The following is a 22375-nucleotide window of genomic DNA, read 5'->3' as shown; positions in this document are numbered from 1 at the left end:
TTCTTCCCCGTGTGGCCACCAGGTGGCGCGCCCGGCCGCCGGCGGGAGGGGGAAGCCCTCGCGAGCGCATCGCCTAGGAAACGCAGGACGAGGCTGACGCAGGGGAGTGGGGGGGCCTGGTCCGCGGCCAGGACGTGAGTGTTACCTGCGGGCCCACTGCAGTGCATCCGCGCCTGGAAGCTGTCGAGGGGAGGTACGGAGACTGATTGGACTCTCCGCTCGGCCCCCGACTCCTTCCATTCTAGCACTTAAGACTTTACATTTCCTTCCCACCCCCACCAGTCCTGGGGCTTGCTCTGCGCCCAGGCGGGCCTGGGGTCGCGCCCTCCCGGCGTCCTCCACGAAGTCCTGCTCCTGGACCGTTGGAAGCCGCCGGCAGGGGTTCCCATAGGCCCACCCCTCCTCAGGAAGGAGACAGAAAGGGAGGGACATCTTTTGGTCTGATCAAAATATTAACCTATCTCTTCACCTTGCAGTAGAACCCCTGGAGGGCTTGCTGATATGCGCGTCCTTCGGGATTTTCTGTTCCTGGAGGGCAGGCTCTGAATGTGACTCAGGTTTGTGACCTTCATGGTGCCCTCACAGCCGCCAGCACATAGGTGTTTGGGAAACTAAACCTTGACCGTATTCCCAAAGTGTTTGAGCCTCATCGATAACCCGGACAGGAGGTAGGAAAGATGGAAGAGAATTCAGGGTCAGAAGGGATTAGAGATTCAAGGTTGTAAAAGTCACTAGTGGAGGAGCCAGACCTAGACTCAAGACTTGCTTTGCTTAGTGCTCTTCTCACCGAGTTCCTGGTCTTGTGGATGCGTTTTGAGTGAGGACTCACACATCACTGCATCCTTCTCAGAACCAGCCCAGAGCCGTCCCACGCGGGTACTACTTGAGTGTTTTGAGTGTTGTTGATGGCCTTCCTCTTCCCCCCACAGTCCATAGATTGGCTTCAGCTCCTTGCCCTGGAAGCTGCAACATCCTTCTGAACAGGACACTAGGTTTCTTTCTTTTATTTGTTAGATTTGTAGAGTACCTTCTTTCTTCACTACCCTCCTTATTCCATGACTAATTCTCTGCGGGGCAAGAGAGAGTTGAGGAGGTGGTTGGGGAGTGGGAGATGTCCCACTGAAGGAAAAAATATATAGACACATATATATTTCTGTTAAGGCAGAGAAGGAAAATAATAAGCCTGGGTATTTATCACTGTGTGGGTGACCATTGCTTATGGATTTCCTTACTGTCACCCCAAGACCTGGCTCCAGTAGATCTCTTGTATTCACCACTGCACTCTGAAAATAGAAGCCATTTGGTTCTCCTCCACCATCAGAGTTTGAAAATACTACATGTATTTCTGTTATCCTCACAACGTTCTTTTTTACGTTTCTTTTATTTTTTGACATTTCTAAGCTTGAAGGACAGTGGGATTTGGGGAAAATATAGTAGTGCTGGTTGCTAGAGAAATTAGTATAATACAGTGCTTTTCAAACTATTTGTTATTAGCAATTCTGGATCAGGAGATAGACCAGTTTTGAAGCCCAGAATCCAGTGTAATTTGGGAACTGCAGTTCAGAAATGCCCAAAGAATTTGTACTGGTAAAGAAAATACATGGTAATGTAATGCACATCACCAATTAGGCACGTGAATGTTGAAAGTGTTATTTATCCAGATATTTTTAAACACCTTGATTTGAATATATAGTTGTTTAACATTCTCCAGATTGGCTGTGTTTTACATTTTGAAGCTGTTTGGGGAAGTATATGCATAATCTATACAAAAAAAAAAAGGACTGAATTTGTTTTAAGGTAACTTTTAGGTAATATTACCACTACTAAAAGGCTTTAAATGAATTCAGGGCTTTATAACATATGCTGAAGAGAATTTCCTTTTTTTTTTAATGTTTATTTATTTATTTATTTTGAGAGAGACCTAGAGCTCAAGTGGGAGAGAGCCAGAAAGAGAGGGAGAGAGAATTTCAAGTGATGTGGGACTCAGTTCCACAAACTGTGAAATCATGACCTGAGCTGAAATCGAGAGTCATATGCTCAACCATCTTAGCCTCCCAGGCACCCCTAACATACACTGAAAAGCATTTCTAAAATATTTAAATATTGTATTAACAATATGTTCTAGCGTAAGTGAGAATTTGAATTTAAAAGTGATTTACTTTCTAAATTCAGGGTACATACAACATTACAAGCAAATAAATAAGGCCATTGGTAAAGAAAGTGAGTAAACATTATTTTCAGGTCAGTCATTCGAATTAGACATTTATTGAACATCTAATTTGTGTCCATGGGAGATGCCGACCTATGTATCAACATATATTTTTGAAAACTCAAAGATGATTTGTTGAAGTGGTTAGTTGTTATTTAGTATTAAAGGAATTACATTTTGTTGAGGATGAATGCCATGAATGCTTTCAAATACATATTGTAATTAACACTATAGTGAGATATTGCTACATTATTATTATTGTTATTAAACATACACATTTATAGCTAGTTAATGGCAGAGCGTACTAGAGATAGAATTTGAGACTTCCAACACCCATTTAGAGATCTTTTGACTAAATCATCTCCTCAATCTCTGATGTAATCTTATTCAGAACTTTTGCTGTTACTAATGCTATTAAGTAAATATCTTCCTAATCTACATTTATATAAAACATTAGCTAACAAACATCGAATCCATTCCACATGTCCAGAAAGGTATTAGGGCAGAACTGCCATCTGTCCCAGCCTCCACAAAATTGGAGTCATTAGGAGGTTTCTGGATATTTATGGCTCCACAAAGTCATGAAAAAAGTCATTAGGAACTTTCTCAATATTGAGCCAGGATCCTGAGAATGCAGTCTTTGTTTTTGGGGGGTAATTTTGCAGAGTCAAGTAAAGCATTATGGGATAACAGTACAGTTGAATAAGATGGCTATTATATGTCCATTTTTTCTAAACAGACTTCTTCCTTTCCACTGAGAAGCATTTGAGGAATATGTTTTGAAATACTTTCTGATAGAAAGTGATTATGGAGTAAGTTCTTAAAAGGCTGGAGACCGGAGTCTTTCAAACCCAGCTTCCTCGCCTGCCATCACTCCATGACATATGTTATGGAATGCCCAAAGAGCGTTGAGAGAGGAAAAACAGTACAACAGGTCACACTGTGAGCAAAGATCTCCAGAACATTCATTACCTGCACACTCTTGCTAGCCTTTTAAAGTTGCTCATTATTTTCTGAAAATTCTGCTAGAGAATGCATCTTTCTTCCTATCTGTCTGAGTAGAGATCTTGCCTTTCCATATGTTATAATTAAGGACCAGGTAACATGCCATGCACAGAGGAGGCACCAGATCTAGGTTTGCAGTTATTGACAAATCAATTAGGTGTCCATCTGTCAGGAATTATTCTTCATGAAACCTTCCTGGAAGATAACCTACATTACCGTGTGAATATTTTTCTAGGGTCCTCATCCTTTGCTGAGATAGAAATCCTCTCCGTGCTCAGGAACTGTAAAGCCTTGTAAATACTTATGAAAACCCCCATTGTTTGTAGGACATTATCAAATGTAGAAGGACATTCTGAAGTAATGTCATTAGCTCATTGCAAAAACTGCATCTGTTAAGAGGCCAATCAATGCTTACTGATTTTCTGGAAAGTAGATAAAGTAATGAATTAATATAGTTTATGCATAAATCATTTGTGCTTAATGGATCCACATTTTCACTCATAGTTTATTAAAGTGCTCTGCCATGAGCTGCAGTATTATTAGTATTAACTAATAATACTTTAGTCAGAGAGCTGAAAACATAAGAGCCAGGTAACTGAGGTAATGAGCAAGATGAGGTCATTTTTCCTACAGCACCAGATGGGTATTGTAGATGGAAACTCTAACACTTGATCTCTTCCATATGACTCAGAAATAAAATTAGAGATCAAAGTTAACACTTGTTTTAACTTTTAAATAAAATATTTATAGTAAAAAAATCACAGTTAAAGTGTAAGTTATTGTTATAAAATGAAACGCTTGTCAGCATGTTATCTTTGTGTGCAATAGTCAAGTTAAAATGGCTAATTCTAAAATAGAAAATAATATAAAAATTCAACTCAGCATCTAAAACAAAAGAAAGCAATTTTTACTCAATTTATCAGTTTCTGTGACTGTGATGGTAGAATGACACATTTTAGTGTGTAGTGTATGAAATTATTCTCAATACTTTCATATCTGAGAAGATACCTACTCTGTCTTAATGTGTTAAATCTTTTCATTGTGTCACCTGTGTGCTTTTCAGTTGGAAAGTATTATAGTATGTTTGCATTCACACATAAATTTATTAGAATGTGGAGATGAGCACCCTTGGCTGGAAAAGAAAAGTCTCAGACACAAAGGCGGAGCCTCTCTGGAGGTCTTGGTGTGAAAGCAGCAGGTCTAGGAAAAAGTGTTTCATTTCAGAGACGTTTTCCACTGTGGATCTCAGTGTTCTATGTAGATTCCCAAGTCAGTGACCCAAATCAATGATGAAGGTTGACAATAGCACACTATGTGGATTAGTTTTTCCACACATCATCATACTTGGCATTGGGCAGACGTCCTCTGCTTCAGTTACCTGGAATTTGAAGAAGCGTGATCTGGAGCTTTAACTAAAAGGGTTTAATACTTTTAACTAAGCTCTTTCTGTATGTCACCCACTATGCTAAGTGCTTTAAATATTAGCTTATTTAATCCTTACAACAGCTTTTAGAGTACGATTTTTGCTCTTAATTTACAGATGATGAAACTGAAGCTCAAAAAGATTAAGTAACCTACTCAAGGTCACGTAGATAATAGGTGGTGATTATAGGATTAAAACATGTCTGCCTGATTTATCCATCCATTTTTTCCTTTGACAAGGACTTACTGTGCATCTACTTGTGCTAGGTGGGGAAATACAGTAATCACAAGAATTACATCATTCCCACACACATGGACCTTCCAGCCATCTAAATAAATAATTATAAAAGTTAAATTCTTTCTACCATACCCAACTACTACTACTTTGATTGAAGCTTAGGCACTCATTTTTTTTAATTAATGGAAATTAAAAGATAAAAATCTGTTAAGGAAGATTATAATCTGAAAAGAAGTACTTTAGTACCTATACAAAATCCATCAAGTTATTCCTGTTCACTATAAAAATCTTTGAACAGTGGACATGATTTTTTTTTCACTTTTAAAATAGATTTTTTGATAATTTTTATTATTAGATAAAAAGCAATTAATTGCTGATGAGCAATGACTGCTAAATAATACATTATTATTACTGTTTTGCATTTGTAAATCTGTTAGCCATTTAAAAAAACATTTGAATGTGTGCTTTTTTTTTGCTCTTTCTAAGAACCCTGGCCATACCTAATTCTTTTGGATTCTAGTTTCTCTGGATTCTAGCTCATAGAAAATTGTGCTTTTTGTTTTGTCTTAATTAAAAAAATTAACAGATTTCCTGAGCTGCTATTATATGCAGTAACACTGTGGAGAAATAAAATGACGGGAAAAGTTTAGTCCTTGTTCTTAGAAAAGCTTGATAGGGACAAGAGATGTAAATGGATAACATAAGAGGGATGAATGTCTTAGAAAGTTTGGGTAGGGAAGGGCGCCTAGGTGGCTCAGTTGGTTGAGCAGCAGACTCTTCATTTCAGTTCAGGTCATGATCTCAACAGTTCAGTTCCTGGGATGAAGCCCCACTGTAGGCTCTACACTGACGCCATGGAGCCTGCTTTGGATTCTCTCTCTACCCCTCCCCCTCCCCTTGCTCCTCCCCCTTCCCCACTGCACATGTGCAGGCATGTGCTCTATATCTTGCAAAATAAATAAACTTTAAAAAAGAAAAGACAAAGTTTCGGATGGGGAAATGCTGTACCTGGTCCAAACGTGGAACTTAGTAGACCCAAGAATCCATTGATTCACTGATGTCCCAGCACTGCAGTGGATGATAGGTCAGAGGACATGGAAGCCTGAATGGAAAAAACAGTTTTAAATTAAGTGCCGGCAGTTCCTTATCTTCAGTAAACACAAGTAGAGGGGCAAAGACAGAATTTATTTGCTTTTCCTATTTCTTTTCTAAACAGGCATACGTTTTACTGACAAAGCAACACAATGGACAGCACAGCGAAAGCAAATAAAAAGGATAGTCAAAGTGGGCCACCCAAAGAAGTCCAACTGCCTACCAGTGAAGCACTTCTAGACTATCAGTAAGCTTAGAGTATGAAATCCAAACGTCCCCATATGTAAATGGAAATCATTGTTAAAATTCATATAATTCCAAATGGACAGTGATTGATGCACTCAAAAGCTGTCAAGAGAGCTGGACTGGAGGTAGATTAGAAGCATAATTGCACTCTTGTGCTATGTGCAGATTTTTTTTAAGTTTTTGAAACTTTGACTGTAACATATTCCAAGCAGTAGCTGTGAAACTGTACTCATTAATGTGGTTTTGGATCTCTCTCTCTCTCCCTCCATTGTATTATTGGTCACTCTCCCACATACCGTGTATACACTTTGTATATAACAGCTGGCTGGTTTACCTCTTAAAATATAATATAGAATAATTAGTGTACTTCTCCAGGGGCTACAGATCAAATCCAAATGATAGAATTATTTTTAATAAAAATATTTCTTAATGTCTCACTCCCAAGAGCTAGAGCTAAAACTAGAGGTAATACCTATTAGATATTTATATTTTCATAGATAGTAAACCCCTGGAGAGATTTTGAACCCTAGCTTTTGGCACCGAGTAGGTGTTTTAATGGTAATTCTTAAGAGAGTGAATGAATTAATTTCATTCTTTTCCATATAAGAATGGACTTCATAATCCTCAACAAGGTAGGTTTAGAAAGAGCATAGCTCAACATAACAAAGGCCACATATGAAAGCCACACAGTGAACATCATAGTCAGTGATGCAAAACTGAGAGCTTTTCCCCTAAGGTCAGGAATAAGAAAAAGATGTACACTCTCCCCACTTTTATTCAAAATAGTCCTAGCCACAGCAATCAGCTAAGAAAAACATCAAAGTTATCCACATTGGTAAGGAAGAAGTAAAACTCTCACTATTTGCAGATGACATGATACTATATGTAGAAAACCCTAAAGACCCCACCAAAAAACTACTAGAACTGATCAATTTATTCAGTGAGGTCGCAGGATACAAAATAAGAATACAGAAATCAATTGCATTTCTATTACTAATAATGAAGTTGCAGAAGAGAAATTAAGGGGAAAAAATCTCATTTACAATTGAACCAAAAAGAATAAAATAGCTAGGAATAAACTTAACCAAGGAAGGAAAAGACCTGTACTCTGAAAACTATAAAACCTTGATGAAAGAAATTGCAGATGACACTAACAAATAGAAAGGTATTCCATGCTCATGGATTGGAAGAACAGATATTGTTAAAACGTCCATACTACCTAAAGCATTCCACACATTTAATGCAATCCCTATCAAAATACCAACAGAACTAGAACAAATAATCCTAAAATTTGTTTAGGACTACAAACAACCCTGAATAGCCAAAGAAATCTTGAAAAAGAAGAACAAAAGTGGAGGTATCACAATCCCAGATTTCAAGATATACTACAAAGCTGTAATAATCAAAACAGTATGGTACTGGCACAAAAATAGGCACATAGATCAATTGTGTGTGTGTGTGTGTGTATACACACATATATACATACACAATGGAATATTATTTAGTCATAAAAATGAAATCTTGCCATTTGCAACAACATGGATGGATCTACAGAGAACAAAGCTAAGTGAAATGTCAGTCAGAGAAAGACAAATACCATATGATTTCACTCATACATGGAATTTAAGAAATAAAACAAATGAATAACTAGAGAGAGAGAGAGGAGCCAAAAACAGGCTCTTAACTATACAGAAGAAACTGATGGTTACCAGAGGGGAGGTTGGTATGGGGGTGGGTGAAATAGGTGTTGAGGATTAAAAGTACAATTATCATGATGAGCAATGAGTGATGTATAGAATTGTTGCATTGATATTATTGTACATGTGAGACTAATATAACATTTTGTTAACTATACTGGAGTTAAAATTTTTTAAAAAGCATACTTCATGCATTTACTGAACCAGTACTTGAATGTGTACCAAGTCCAAGGCAAGTGCTAGAGGACAATAGCAAACAGACCACCTGGCCCCTGCCCTGATGAGGCATGGGAGGCGGACATTAGACAAACTCAAACTTTTTTAAAAAATTGCATAGCTACAATTAAGACATTATGAAAGAAAAGTGTAGGGTCCTATGTAACAGTTTAACTAAATGACCTGATATGGTCAGAGGGGTCAGGGAGTGACCTTCCTCCAAGCTTGTTGAGGAAGTGACATTGGAGCTGATGTCTGGAAGAGGAACAGGTGTTACGGAGAGATATAGTGAAGGAGAGAAAAGCTTATGGAAAAGACGCTGTAGAGAGGGAGAGGTTTCACAGTCCAGGAGCTGAGAGAAGGCAGAGTGACACCGGTCTAGTGGTATAGGTAAGGGTCAGATAAGCTGAGCCCAGTGGAATATTTGGGATTCAGGAATTGGAAACTATTGGAGGGGAACAAGGCTGAAAGTGAGGAGCCTGGAATGCTGGTAACTATTTGTTTTTAACAACATTCAGAGAAAATCCATCTCCTTCTCCTGTCTGTTCTTTTTGGAGGGCAGTGAGTAGAAGGGTCAGAACACTCAGAGAGAAACACCCATGAGAAGGGACTTTTAACAAAATTCCCTTTTATTTTCTACTTGAGGTAACATTAAGTTATAACCAGAAACTACCCACACTCATTTGACAACATAACTGAAAACTTCCCTTATCTTCGGAGAGGTGGACAAAAAGTCAGGCTCTGTGAATACAACCTGCTCTCTAATTTGCTCCCATGGTTTACGGTGATGACATCCAAATACAGCTGTTTCACTCCCTTCTAGGACAATCAGAGGCCAGTATCTCTCTTTTTTAACAGAGGTTTAAAAAAGACAAACATTTAAAAATTCTCATGATCTAGTGCACTATATAAACTGCACATCTCATGCTTTTGTTCTCTGCTTTAAGACTAAATAAACAATCTCATGGACTGAAACAGTCAAGGCCTGACTGTACTATACTCTGCTAATGACACTTGACTCATTCCAGATGTTACCAGGTAACAGAACTTTTGTCACATGACAAATTAGCCAAAACACCCACCTCACTGTCTGAGAAGGGATTGTCCAAGGGTCCCCTGGAAGATTCTTCCTTCTCTCTTATATAATATCATTTTCAAACAGATTGCTGGGAGCACATAGTAGGTAATTGATGATTTCTTAACAACTGAACATTTTTTAAAATCTATCCCAAGAAAATAAGGTCATAAACCTCTATGACTGTGAAGAGCTGAGACTGCCAATGCCCAATCTATAAAGTGACCACCACTTATAAGTAATGGTGGTTTTTATTTTTTCCTTTATACTTGTTTTCCCCCAGTATTCTACAATGTATGAATAGATTTAGAAAGAGGTATGGATATGATTATAGGTTAAAAATTTGACAAAAGTATAACATTTTTTAAAGTTCAGATTCATTTGTTTTCCTTCTGAGAACTTTCAGTGAAATTGCACGGAGGGAGAAAGTTGACACATTAATAATATTTTTTTCAAGCCCAGCTATTAATTTTACCATTATTATTCTAAAATCTTGTTCAGTTATGCTGCTGATATCTGTTTTGAGCAGTTCATTAGCTGTCATTTCTTCTTGGAGTTTCTTTGGAGGAGAGCTCTTTCGTTTTGTCATTTTAGTTAGCTTTCCGGCTCTTGCTGGTTTTAAAGACCTGTTATGCTCTCTGTATCTATGAGCGCTGCTATATCCAAGAAGACTCTTTGACTGTCCAGGGCCTATCCTTTCAGAGAGTGTTTTTGAACGGTCTCTCTTGTTGGGACCTTGGTTATTTTATTTTCCTATTCGTAGTGATATTTGGGACTCTCAACCTTGTGTACTATGGCTTGTTTCTTGAGGTAGCCGTTAGAAGGCTTTCTCAGTGGAATCTGCGTCCTTTCTCTCCCAATCTCTTGGGTGTGGTACGGTTTCCTATGGCTTCGGATCTTTTCCGTGTGATGCTTGGGCGCGAGTGCAGGTACGGAGCTCCCTACTTCTCCTCCATCTTGCCCCTCCCCCCCTAATAATATTTTAATAATACAGAGAGGGAAGGGGAAAGGTGACATGTTGTATTACTAACCATTTCATATCACTGTGCTTTAGACTAGTGTGTATCCTTTCCAAATGACTTTAATATATATTATCTCGTTGGTTTATTGTCCCACTTGGCTTCAGCATTTAGTGTGACATGTAGGCTACTATGGCATCTGAGAAAGTTATGAAAAGGAAAGAGTATATAGAGAACAGGGAAGTTTGAATTCCCACAGTGGCTAAGAGTGTTGAGTTCTGACGTTCAGTTTCATCTTCGTGAGACCTAAAGAGGTTGAAGTAAATTCCAAGGAAAGACTCAGAAACTTAGACCTGTGACTACCAGGTGAGCCACAACTGAGCCAGTGAAGCCACCAAAACCTTTAGGGCATCTCAGAATCACCCTGAGGCCTGCTGGTGCCATTTAGGTCTTGCTGAACTGCTCACTGCAGAAGGAAGAGAAGACAGAGAGCCGTAGGTCATTTGCTCCTAACTGCTCTGAGCAGAGGGGTGGTAGGCTGAAGTGTAGGGTTGCCAGATATAGCAAATAAAATTACAGGATGTGCAATTAACTTTGAATTAAAAAAAAAAAAAAGGAGAATTTTTTTTAATGTAAGTGTGTGCCATGCAGTATCTGGGGTTGGCCAGGATATAATCTCTGGACCCATCTTTGCATACTCAGTCATCACCAAGGAAGGCTCTCAGCTGAAGCCAAGAGTAAGCCTATAAACTAGACCATCCAAAGACTCCATCTCAACAAATGGAGATCACATTCTTAAGATTCATTTGCCTGCTTCACCCATACTGAGTTAGGTTACCATATTTATAATTGCAGGAATTGCATAATGTGTGAACATTTGCATAGGGTTTTTTTCAGATAATTCTCATTTACAATATTTTTCTCCTTAAAATGGGAAATAGACAAGGCACTCCTTCAAAATTTTTGTATACCTAAGCATTAGGTGAGAAGTAAAAAGGTAGTACAGACCTACCTATAGCCTTATTTCTTATTATTGTGTGGAAACCGCCCTGTGTAGAGTAGTAGCCGCTTCCATTTGCTGTATTTGTCAGAGCCTGTTATTTCCCCCATAACAATGGATAAATAATATGATTGTGTGTGTACTTCTTTATTGTCTAATAAAATGTAAACTCCTTGAGGGCAAGGATCACGGAGGTCTTGTTCAACACTATCTCCATAATGCCATAAACAATACTGGGCACACAGCAGCAGCTCATTAAATCTTGTATTTGTGAATGCATAAAGGGAACAATGAACAATGTAAATTGCATAATGTTTGAACTGAAAAACTATAGAGCTCATCCCCTTCAATTCTTTTACATACAGAAGAATAAGACAAGGCCTAACTAGGTTAAGAGTCCTTAGGCAGTTAGTGGAGAAGCCTGAAATCCAAGTTTCATAGTATCCAAACAGAGCACTTTTGCCACTAAAAAAATTGCTTGTTTTGTTTTTATGTTGTATTTTCTCATCACTGAGAAGAAGGAGCCTTATTTTTCTCTCTACTAAATACACAATGCCACAAATATAAGTGGTATTTTGGAGGAAGGGCTGAGGATATAAGATTCATTTCAACTGAAATTTACTAAGCACTTACTTTATGCTAGAAACATTCACATACAATTTCTTACCTTAATCTTTATAGGATTAGAGCTAGGTATTGTTGTCACCACTGATAGCTTGGAAATTGATACTCAGAGAAGTGACTTGTCTGAGATCTATAGGTAAGAAGGGACAAGGACAAGATTGAAAACAAGAGTTTCTCAATCTTTAACACCATCTCTGTTCACTACACCACAGAGGTGCTATATATTTTGTTTTGTTTTGTTTTGTTTTGTTTTAATTGAGGAAAGGTGTTTACATAAAGTTATTTCCATTGTGTTACTTTGGTCTCAGATTTAAAGTTACAAGATGTACTGGGTAATAGAAATCTACTCACTTCAAAGAGCTATCAGATGGCCTACACAAAGTCTTTTTCCACTTTTCTGTCTCTCCTTTGTACGTGGCAGATGCTAAACAAATACTTGTTGGGTATTAAAGAAATGTGTTTGTGTCAAGAAGAGATTTATAGAAGAGATGGTTTACTAATGAACTTGAACCAGAGATATGCCTAGTATATCTTCCTCTTTCAAGAAGGTGTGCCTGCCCTATAAAGCCTTTGTTTTGTCATTTTTGTTTGAAATATTTAGATTTCTAGAAAGCATGTTTCCTGTGTTCCCTTTCCTAGGTTCCCTTTAAGCTGAATAATTTATAGATAGTTAGAAAGTATAAAAATTATGACTACGAAACACAAATGGGGGTTGATTTAGGGGAAAAAAACCTTGAAGTTATCTCTCTAATATATATTTTACTGAGGAAAATGTACTCAGAAACACACACACAAAAATTCACTTGAGAAGATTTCTGATGCCTACATGGGTTTTTATAATGCATCCATATTTTATTTCAATTCAAATAATTTAGTTTAAAATTTTAAACTTGTCCCATTAATTCTCCAAGATGAATAATTGTAAAACATCTTTTCTTTGTTATTATCAGCTGTCAAATAAAGGAAAACGCAGTAGAACGATTTATGGCTCAAATAAAGAGACTTAGAGAAAAGAACCAAAAGTATCATGAAAGAGTGAGTATAACATTTAAAGCTTATATCTATTTATTAAACATTTACACAAATGCTTTAAAATTGTGAATTATCATGACATGTACACTAGGAAAGTACCTTCGTTGGTGCTTGGAAATGATTAATTTACAATCTAAGTTTTTTGTACATATAAGGCAAAAGGGTACTGCTGTTCCTATTATATTAATTACAGTGTCAAAGGAAGTCAGCTTGAGCTGTGTTATTTAGATCGTGATGACACTGAATCTTGTGTTCAAAAATTTAAGGCTCTGGAAACATTTATCTTTTAGTTTCTTATTTAGCCAAATGATAAAACATTGGCTTTCTGTTTTTAATTTCTTTATCTTTTTGCTCTTAGATTTTCAGGATATGCATATGTAAATATTATTTGAAAAGTATAATCTCAGTTGTTAAAATGACTAATGTTTAAGATGATATGTTGTTTTTATAAAATCAGATTGAAATGAATATCCAAGTCATGCTGTATATGAGTAAGTGACAATTAACACAACTTTTCCCTTAAGGGGATAAGGAAATACTGAAACTATTCCCTATTAAAATATTTATATGGACTCTAAAACTTCCACAGTTAGATGTTTTATTTGGCTTTTGTCTAAAATGACTATATCTACAAGTTTTTATGGAATCTAGGGTCAGAGACCTGAGTTTGCATCCTGACTGTACAACTTACTGCTGGTATCATTTGGCCAAAACTGATGTGAGCCTCAGTTTCCCTCCTATAACATGGGGATTCCTGTCTTCTAAATAGGGCTAATTTAGTCATTCATTCAGCAATATTTTGGGGGCTAGACATGCCATGGTGGTGATTTAACTGTGACCCTGACATTATTGTGATTCTCAAGGATCAGTTACTAAAGCCTGTTTATGAGAAACTCAGGTCTATGGGTAAGAATGGAAAGGGGATGCTTGGTCTAGGTGCTTGGATGCAGGTTCCACATGATGAGATCCATAGCACGTTAGATGAGTAAGCTGCCATTAGGGGCCAATGCACATCCTCCCAGTGGTCAGCACTGGGACTCTTAGGTCAGCTTTGGGACTTCCATTTGGTTGTAGAAATGACAACTGATCAGGACTGAGGAGAATCACTTTCCCAAAGCCCCTAATTTGAAGCCAGAAACAAAAGTCTTATTCTCATGAGGATGGGATAGGCCTACATATTCTGGGGTCATGTGGACCCAGCAGTGACGAACATGGAAAGGCAGACTCCAGCTCCAGCTATGTATCTATTTCTTTCCATTTATGCTGCTACTGCCCCAATTTAGGTCACCACCAACTCTTATCCATCCTTCTTCTATTCAGTACATTTTCCACAGTGCAACCCTTTGAATATTGTAAACCTTTTCAGTGCTTAAAACCTTACAGTAGCTTTCTTTGGTACAAAAAATTAAATCCACTCTCTGTACTAACGTCTTTGAGCCCCTACAAGATCTGACCTCTGCTTACCTCTCCAACCTTGTCTCCAGTTTTTCCACCACTGCTTCTTTTAAATCTTGGAAAACCCAGTCTTGTTCATTATTGTACCTTTCTGCAGGCTGTTTCATCCTCTGGAATGCTCTTCTTTTGGCCAGCTCCTTTTCGTTCCCCCAAACTAAGCTGGAATGCTCCATACAAATGTATCTCCATTATTGAATTGAAAGTTCTTTAGGCAGCAGCAATCAAATCTTACTTACCTTTTTTTCTCTGGAAGGGCCCAGCATAAGTTGGTGTTCAACAAATATTTGTTGAGATGATTCACACTAATGCCAATGGAAGGAAACATTTTTGAGGTCACAGATATTTACTTGCTAAAGTAAATATGACTTATTAACAAGACATACTTTTTCTCTTCTGTTAGGTCAAATTTAGAAATCCTTCCTCCCCATCATCTCTTCCTTTGTGTGAGTTTTGTTTGGACTGTCACTTCATTGATTATCTTTCTTTCTCTCTGTTTGCATTCATTGCTCCACTCATGTCATTAGACATGTCATAGTTCGCTGTGTCCACTTCCTTACCTCCAATTCGTCTTTTCACTCCTGCTATTCCACCACACCTGCTAGGACAGAAGTTATTAATGACCAATTAGCTGGGTCAAATGCCTCTTTTTAGTCTTTAATTTATCCCTCGAGCCTTCAGCAGTCAGCCCTGTCATCTTGAAATTCTCTCTTCCTTTGGCTCTAGGACATCATTCTCCAACCATTATTCTCCAACCATTTCTTGTTTTTCATTCATTGCTCTTTTCCTGGACCCATCCCTTAATTAGGTATTTTCCAGGGTTCTGATCCCAACTCTTCCCTTTAAATCTAAAGACCTTACTTAACACTATGGCCTCAAATATCATTTATATGGTGATAATTCTCATCTGTATATGTGACAAATTTTCATAATACTTATCCACTAAAAACAAGTAAAATGAACACATGTAAAAACTGGTGAATTCCAAATTAAATTCTCTAATTTACTTAATAGCATTGTACAAATGTCAGTTTCTCCGTTTTGATAAGGTGCTGTGGTTATGTACGATGTCATCAATGGGGAAGCAGGGTAAATAGTAAGGTGAAGCCCTGTGTACTATTCTGGCAACTTCTGTTCTTATTCTTGCAAATCTTAAAAAGTTAAAAAAGGCAAAGCCCATAAGATGGCTTTATAACAAAACAAAATCAGTTCTTTTTATTTATTTAATCTCCTTCCTTCTATTTTATAGTGTGATAATGTTTTGCTTTGTAGGATAAATGTCTTTTTTTTTTTAACACATTGGTGAATATAGCTAACTAAATTGTATTTCAGTATATCACTCAAAATAATTTTTCAGATATAGCAAATTTTGTAACATGTTGCCAGATACATTTCCCATACACTTGAAATTCATTATGGGATTTGGGGAGTTTAATATAGATGTTATTAAATTTGCATATAATGCCAAATATGATTTAGTCATGTTTATCTAACATTCAAATACAGCTTTAGGACATGTGATACTATTTTAATTTATAAATAAAAATATCATATATTTGGAAAGAATAGTCATTGTGTTAAAAATTTGATCTAAGAGAACTGGATTCACTTTGACAAGTATTAAGTATGGAAAGTAAAAGGAAAATGTATTGATTGATTACACGTTATTCCTTTATGAATTATATGTAATGGTTTTAAATGATCACTGTCTTTGGATATTTTTTGCCTATTTTTGAGCTGGAATTGATTTTGAAGTGATTATTGCCTTAATAAAATGAGCTAACATAAACAAAATCAGATAAAGTTTTATTTCATATTCAGACTATACTTGATAAAGGAATTTTCCATTTCTACAAAAATAAGTGGAAAAGTCCATATTTGGAAAAAAAAAGTATTAGCAGTACAATAGTTTGGCGAGGGATATTTCCATTGCTATTATTCAAGTTTCTACAAAATTTCATTTTCAAATAATTCATGTTGAGCCAAAGTAATTCAATTTATGTATAAGAAAACAAAACATGAATCTATTTCATTTAAGAAAATTGAGTATGTGAGAACTGAGTAAAGAACAATAAATTGTTTATAAGTGGCTAATATTGCTTGACCTTCATTTTTTAAATTAAACTTTTTGAAATAATTATAGATTAGCATGCAGTTATTTAAAAAATAATACAGAGAGATCCTGTGTACCCATACCTGGTTTCCTATAATTATAGTATAGGAACTATAGTTCCTGTATATAGTACAGAACTATAGTACAATATCATCACAGTTGGGACATTAACATTAACAATATTGACATTGATACAGTCAAGATACAGAACATTTCCATTAACACAAGTGTCTCTCATATTGTCCTTTTATAGCCACTCACTCCCAATTCCACCTCTTCATTAACTCCTGGCAACCATTAATCTGTTCTCCACATTTATAATTTTTTAATTCTAAGAATGTTATATAAATGGAATCATGTAGTAAGTAATCTTTGAAGATTGGCTTTTTTCATTCAGCAGAATTCTCTGGAGATTCAGTTTGCTGCATGTATAATTAGTTGGCTCCTTTTATTCATTTTTATTTCATGATATGAATATACCACAATTTATTCAACCATTTACCTATTGAAAGATGTGAGTTGTTTCCAGAATTTGGCTATGACAAATACAGCTTTTGTAAGCATTATATTCATGTGAATATAAGTTTTCATTTTTCTGAGATAGATGCCCTAGAGCTGAGTTGCTGAGCTGTATGATAAGCAAATGTTTAGTTTTATAAGAAATTGACATCCTTTTAAACAGAGTAGCTGTACCATTTTACAAAGGAGTCAATTTTCAGGGGGAAGAGAGAAAAAAGAGTGATAAGGGGGAAATAGGGAAGCAGAAGAGGAGAGGGAATGAGAGAGAAGGAGGGGGAGAGCAGATTTAAAATCCTCTTTCTGCTTAGGCTAGTTGTGGTTAAATTATTACCTTTGCAACCAAAGCATCTTTTTTTCTGAATCTGTTGTCCCCATGAAGCCAGAACTCTGACCATGGACACCTCTCACCTTACATCCTTTTAACCTCAAAATGGAGACCAAAAGACATGTTTTCTGTCAGTTTCAGTGAAAGTATTTCCAGGGATGGACTCTGAGCATGTGCCTCCCTTGTGACACATGCTCACCCTGGATAAGTCCAGTGGCCAGGTGAAGGCGCTACTGTATTTTGTACATAGTGGTCGCTGATTTACTCCTAGTGTCTGGAAGACTGCTTGGCACATGGTAGATGCTCCATAAATACTGACTAAATGAATGACAATCACTAGAGAAGAACGGTATTAGTAGGAGATTGAAGAAATTGGCCTTAAAGGTCTAACTTTAATGTTCACTGATCCTATAATAGGGTGATAGACTGGGAAATTTATAATAACTTTTTAAATGTAACTTTCTACCCAATAGTTACTATGTTGATGGATTTAATTTTATTTTGAGTCTTCCATATTCTATAATATCTTAGAGATATTGTATAAACTTACTTCATTAAATGTTTTTTTCTCACTTTGCAAGCTTCAGTATGCGACTCTATGTTGAGGCAAATCAATGTAAATACTTGAGCAGATGCTGTTATGTACTGTTGATTGTCATGACAGAACAGACACTTGAAGGATGAACAGACTTGGCACATACGGAACCTACTAAAGGAGTTGAGTGAAGAGAAGTTGGAGGAATCACCAGTTGTAACAAGGGAAGATGTTGAAGAAGCAATGAAGGAAAAATGGAAGTTTGAAAGAGACCAGGAAGAAAACTTGAAAGGTGACTTAGGAACTTTGAGAATTATAAAGCTGCCTCAAATTATTTCTTGAATGCATTAATGCTTTTGTCTCCTAATATGTTCAGAATGCCATGAACATGTTTCATATGAGATCATTAACACCACAAGGCACACACATGTGTGGCTAAATGGACAGGAGAGGGAAACAACAAGTGGGCAGAGCTGCTGAGGCCTAGTGAGGAGGAGGAGGAAGGGCACTGATCAAAACCAAAGACAGAAGAAAACCACCTGGCTCTTGACACCAGACAACACCCTGTTAGCTACTACCCTGAAGTCCTCACAGTGGGGATTTGTTCTTTGTTTGTGGAAATTCTCTTGTTTGGCAGTTTCTTTGGCTTCAACTTCAGTTCAGACTTGGGAACAAGGTGCTTATTACCCTAAAGCTTCCCTCCACACCAATATTGCCAAGGGAGATAAGACCCTCACTTGGGGGAAAGCGGGATTAGAGTTGACCAGGGGGAAAGGTAGAAGACATGGATAGAAATGATGCTAGGTGTAGAAGATGAAAGACCCAGGATTTACTCTTGCCATGGGCTTAGGAAATACCATGGTCCTGCAGGAAGTCTTACATAGTTTTGACACATGCATTAAAAGATATTTTTGGGACACCTGGGTGGCTCAGTGGGTTGAGCAACTGACTCTTGATTTCAGCTCAGGTCATGATCTTACAGGTCATGAGATTGAGCCCCTAAGTCGGCCTCCACACTGAGCATGGAACGTGCTTAGGATTCTCTCCCTCTCCCTCTGCCCTCCCCCACTCAGGCACTCACACTCTCTGTCTTAAAATTTTTTTTTTCATTCCTTTATCCTAAGCTTGCTGCTAAGATTTCCAAACCAGGTCTTTTGCCAGGACCTCTATAAATACCATCTTAGCTAGGAAGCTGGAAAACTTGGGGAAGAGATGTTGAGTGTTCTCAGGAAGCAGTATTAGAAGTTGGGAGGCAAAACAAGGACCCACTTTCCTGAATGTGTCCCAAGTATTTCAAAGAGCCTACTTACCCAAGCACTTGACACAGAGCAAGCACACCATCTGTAAATATTTGTGGTTTTGAATGAAATAGTTACCAAGACCAAAAACCATCAATCAGAAAACTTCATTTTTAGGGGTCTCCACAACTGTTCCCATAAGCCTTTTCTGACCTGCCTTTTTATGGGCAATGGTGATGTCATGAGGTGGTGGATGCTGTATTTTTGAGGGCTCCTCTCCAGGAGAGTTCTGCTTATGTTTGGAAGTAGTACTTTAATAAGTCCCTTGAAGTGGGAGAGAGACCACAAAGGATACTCAGATGCGCTCACAAAACTGCCTTCGCAGGGAAATGAGCCCAGCTAGCAGAGGTGTGCCTGTTTATGGTTTGGACTGAGTGCTGGAACGTGTGTGTCATACAAGACTGGCGCCCAGCTGGGTGACCAGGCACAACAGAGGAGTGCTGAGCATGGGAGGTGGTCCAAGAAAGAAAAGAGCCCATTGAGGCCGAAGGAGAGACGGGAAAGTGAGAGGGCAGGTGGCTCTGAAAAAGTCTTTCTGATGCGGTTCTGTCATGTACCAGGTAGTCACTTGCACACCAGTTTGGGGTGGGGAGCAGTGCAGAATCTCAGACCCAGCCACACCTACTGAGTTACAGTCTGCAGACCCTAGGGGATCCCTATGCACAGGAAGGTTTGAGAAGGACTGATGTAACCCCTTTTTTTCCAGCTTTTGATTAGGAGCCTTTAGTCTCAAGGATAAAAATGTCACCTAAACTATAGCCTAAGCGTAAAGAGGATGTTAATTTTTTCATATAACCAAACAGAAAAGGCAGATTGCTACTGACCTGGACCCAAAGCCTCACATGCTGTCAGATCTCAGACTTTTTTAATCTCCTCTGCTTCTGCCTCTTTCTCTCCCCCTTGTACTCCTCTACCCCTTACTGCCCCCCTCTCTCTGTCTTTTCCCTGAGGGTTGGCTCCTTTATTTGAGGCTGTTGTCCCCAGGAGGCTGGAACTCTGACCATGGACATTTCTCACCTTACATCCATTTAACCTCAAAATGTAAACAAAAGAGACATGTTTTACACCAGCTTCAGTAGAAAGACTCTGAGCATGTGCCTCACTTGAGAAATATGCTCATCCCTGGACAAATCCTTATGGCCAGGAGAAGGGGCCACGGTAATTGGCCTACTGATTTGACAAGGGGTAGGAGAAGGGAAGGGGGCTAGGTTCTGGGGGAGTAGAACAACAGCCACGACATCCACCTGTCTTTCAAAATCTTCAGTGACATTAACCAGCCCTCCCCTCAAAGGCTGAATGTAGCCCAGGGCTGAGATAGCAGCAATCTAACCAAGTAAGACGACAGATCATCAGATAAGATATAACAGTATTAATTGTTTAATGGCAACAACAAGTGCCATTTATTAAGGCATTTAAAAAATTTCTTATTTACATCTTTGAAAAAAGACATGTCTGGAGTTCTTCTGGCCCTCTATACTGAAGAACATCCCTCTGGCCTGATGGGAGTGCCTCAGTCATTCCAGAAACATTTACTGAGCACCAACTAATTGCCAAACTCTGTGCCAAGTGCTGAATTTACAGACACGAATCAGATGTGGTCTTGCCTTTTGGGGAGCTCTCAAACCAGATAGTGTGTGGCACTGAGACAAATAGCCATCCAGTTCATTGTACCTTGTTCTTTGTCATGCTTTTGTTTCCAAAATACTTGGAAGCATGAGACCCAGCCTAAAGATTGAGTAGCATATCACGTTTAGCAAGTGCATCAGGATGTACTGAACGTTTATACAGTTGAGATAGCTCAATATTTGCACATATTGTGCTAAAGAATTAATCTTTTACTCTGAAGGCCTTAGTAAGTGGGCACAGGGGAAGACGTTGATATTATTGTCATATGGTATCATTTCACACAAAGGAAGCCCAAACAATGATGATGGAATCAGCCCACTTACTTACAAAAATGGTTGCTAAGGACAGCACAAAGATATAAGTTAAAGTCACTTTTCCCAGAGATATAATGGTCAGAAAAATCACAATTTGTTAATAGACAGTATATGCAACATAATCTATTGTACAAAACAGGACTCTTTTCAAGCTATCATGGGAATAATTTAAGCTTGTGGGTTCCTAGGCATATAGGTTGTATATGATAGCTGTCAGTCATGGCCTAAAACCACACATCTCCTTTATAATTGGAAGTTTAATTTTACTTAGATTATGAATCATGGGGGATAAACAATAGTTTGAATAGTTTAGATTTCCTTTAACTGGAGTTAAAAGCTTGTATTTATGAATTAACAACATTTTAGTATCGGACCTTAACTTCATAAAATCCAATTGCAACATACAATGGTTGCAAGAACAACAGAAATGACATGGTATCTTTATTTTCTTTCAACAGATATGCGCATGCAAATAAATAATGCTGAGAAACTATTTCTTGAGAAACTCAGTGAGAAGGAATACTGGGAAGAGTACAAGAAAGTAGGGAGTGAACAACATGCTAAACTCATTATCTCCTTACAAAATGACATCAATACAGTTAAAGAGAATTCAGAGAAAATGTCAGGTCAGTTGCAACAAAGCTAGTTCAAATTCAGTAGAAAATCTTTGGCGAGCAGCCCTGTGGTGGGAGAAAAAAATGCACACTCTCTGAACCATTCTTTACTGTCTGCTATCAGCAAAGTAGCTATGAACCTAAGGGTGAAAGTGGAGAGAGGAAGAGGAGAAGCTCTCCCAGGATTACCAGTGAGACTGGGATGGGTGGAGGGGTGGGTGTGGGGGCAGTGGAGAATCCCTGAGACCAGCTGTCTTAGAGAATGAAGCTTCATTCAGTAGATGGTATCTACATGCTCCCACACCTAGGTTGGGCAATTCCACTAGGGTGGGGCTAAGGGGTCCTGGGACAGTGTTACATTAGAAAAGAAATTTACCCGAGCCAGGTTTAAAACAGCTTTATCAGGCTGTAAAAGCAGAATTATTGTACAGAAGTGCCCAAGTAAATGCTACATCATAGAAAGAACTGAAGAACAAACATGAGATGGGAAATGGAGAAGGAATGGATTAGGATGGCAATCAGGCGTGATGAAGCTTACCAGGACTAGATCTGGGAACAGTGAGGCCGCATGTCTGTCCCTGTGGCTAGCATAGTGGCTTAAAAAAAAAGAAAAAGAAAAAGAAATCAGAGACCCAGAGACAGGAAAGTCATAGGATAGAATAAATGGAGAAATCTGACGACCCAAAAAAACACTGTGGCTGGATGACAGTCCTGAGCCCAGCTGGTGATGGTGCCCTGTGTTGTGGAGGTGTTCCTGTTGGGGT

General features: G+C 38.1%; 2 protein-coding genes across 10 annotated transcripts in view; one reads left to right on the top strand and one right to left on the bottom strand.

Moving 5' to 3' along the window:
* The window catches only part of LOC144243393 (uncharacterized), a 47232-nt gene that overhangs the window by 2827 nt on the left and 22030 nt on the right, over positions 1–22375 (bottom strand). For 2 of the 3 annotated variants that reach the window (XM_077778425.1, XM_077778427.1), the window contains 5 exons: positions 14507–14572; positions 14280–14437; positions 11827–11913; positions 5883–5976; positions 4378–4592 (listed from right to left, as the gene is read on the bottom strand). In XM_077778425.1, coding sequence (XP_077634551.1) covers positions 11862–11913; positions 14280–14437; positions 14507–14572 — 276 coding nt within the window. In that variant the 3' untranslated portion in view covers positions 4378–4592; positions 5883–5976; positions 11827–11861. Of the gene's footprint in view, positions 1–4377; positions 4593–5882; positions 5977–11826; positions 11914–14279; positions 14438–14506; positions 14573–22375 lie in introns of those variants that run through there. The other variant, XM_077778426.1, reaches the window with a different exon arrangement.
* CCDC83 (coiled-coil domain containing 83) overlaps positions 101–22375 on the top strand; it is a 47442-nt gene continuing 25167 nt past the window's right edge. For 2 of the 7 annotated variants that reach the window (XM_077778422.1, XM_077778417.1), the window contains exons 1-5: positions 339–557; positions 6091–6213; positions 12734–12818; positions 17889–18051; positions 21456–21623. In XM_077778422.1, coding sequence (XP_077634548.1) covers positions 6119–6213; positions 12734–12818; positions 17889–18051; positions 21456–21623 — 511 coding nt within the window. In that variant the 5' untranslated portion in view covers positions 339–557; positions 6091–6118. The other 5 variants (XM_077778420.1, XM_077778418.1, XM_077778421.1 and 2 more) reach the window with 5 other exon arrangements.

The sequence above is a fragment of the Crocuta crocuta genome, unplaced genomic scaffold (genome assembly GCF_008692635.1).
Source record: "Crocuta crocuta isolate KB4526 unplaced genomic scaffold, BGI_CrCroc_1.0 scaffold1247, whole genome shotgun sequence".
In the NCBI taxonomy this organism is placed as follows: domain Eukaryota; kingdom Metazoa; phylum Chordata; class Mammalia; order Carnivora; family Hyaenidae; genus Crocuta; species Crocuta crocuta.
The sequence above is the reverse complement of the archived record's forward strand: the minus strand, read 5'-3'. Positions and strand labels throughout refer to the sequence as shown.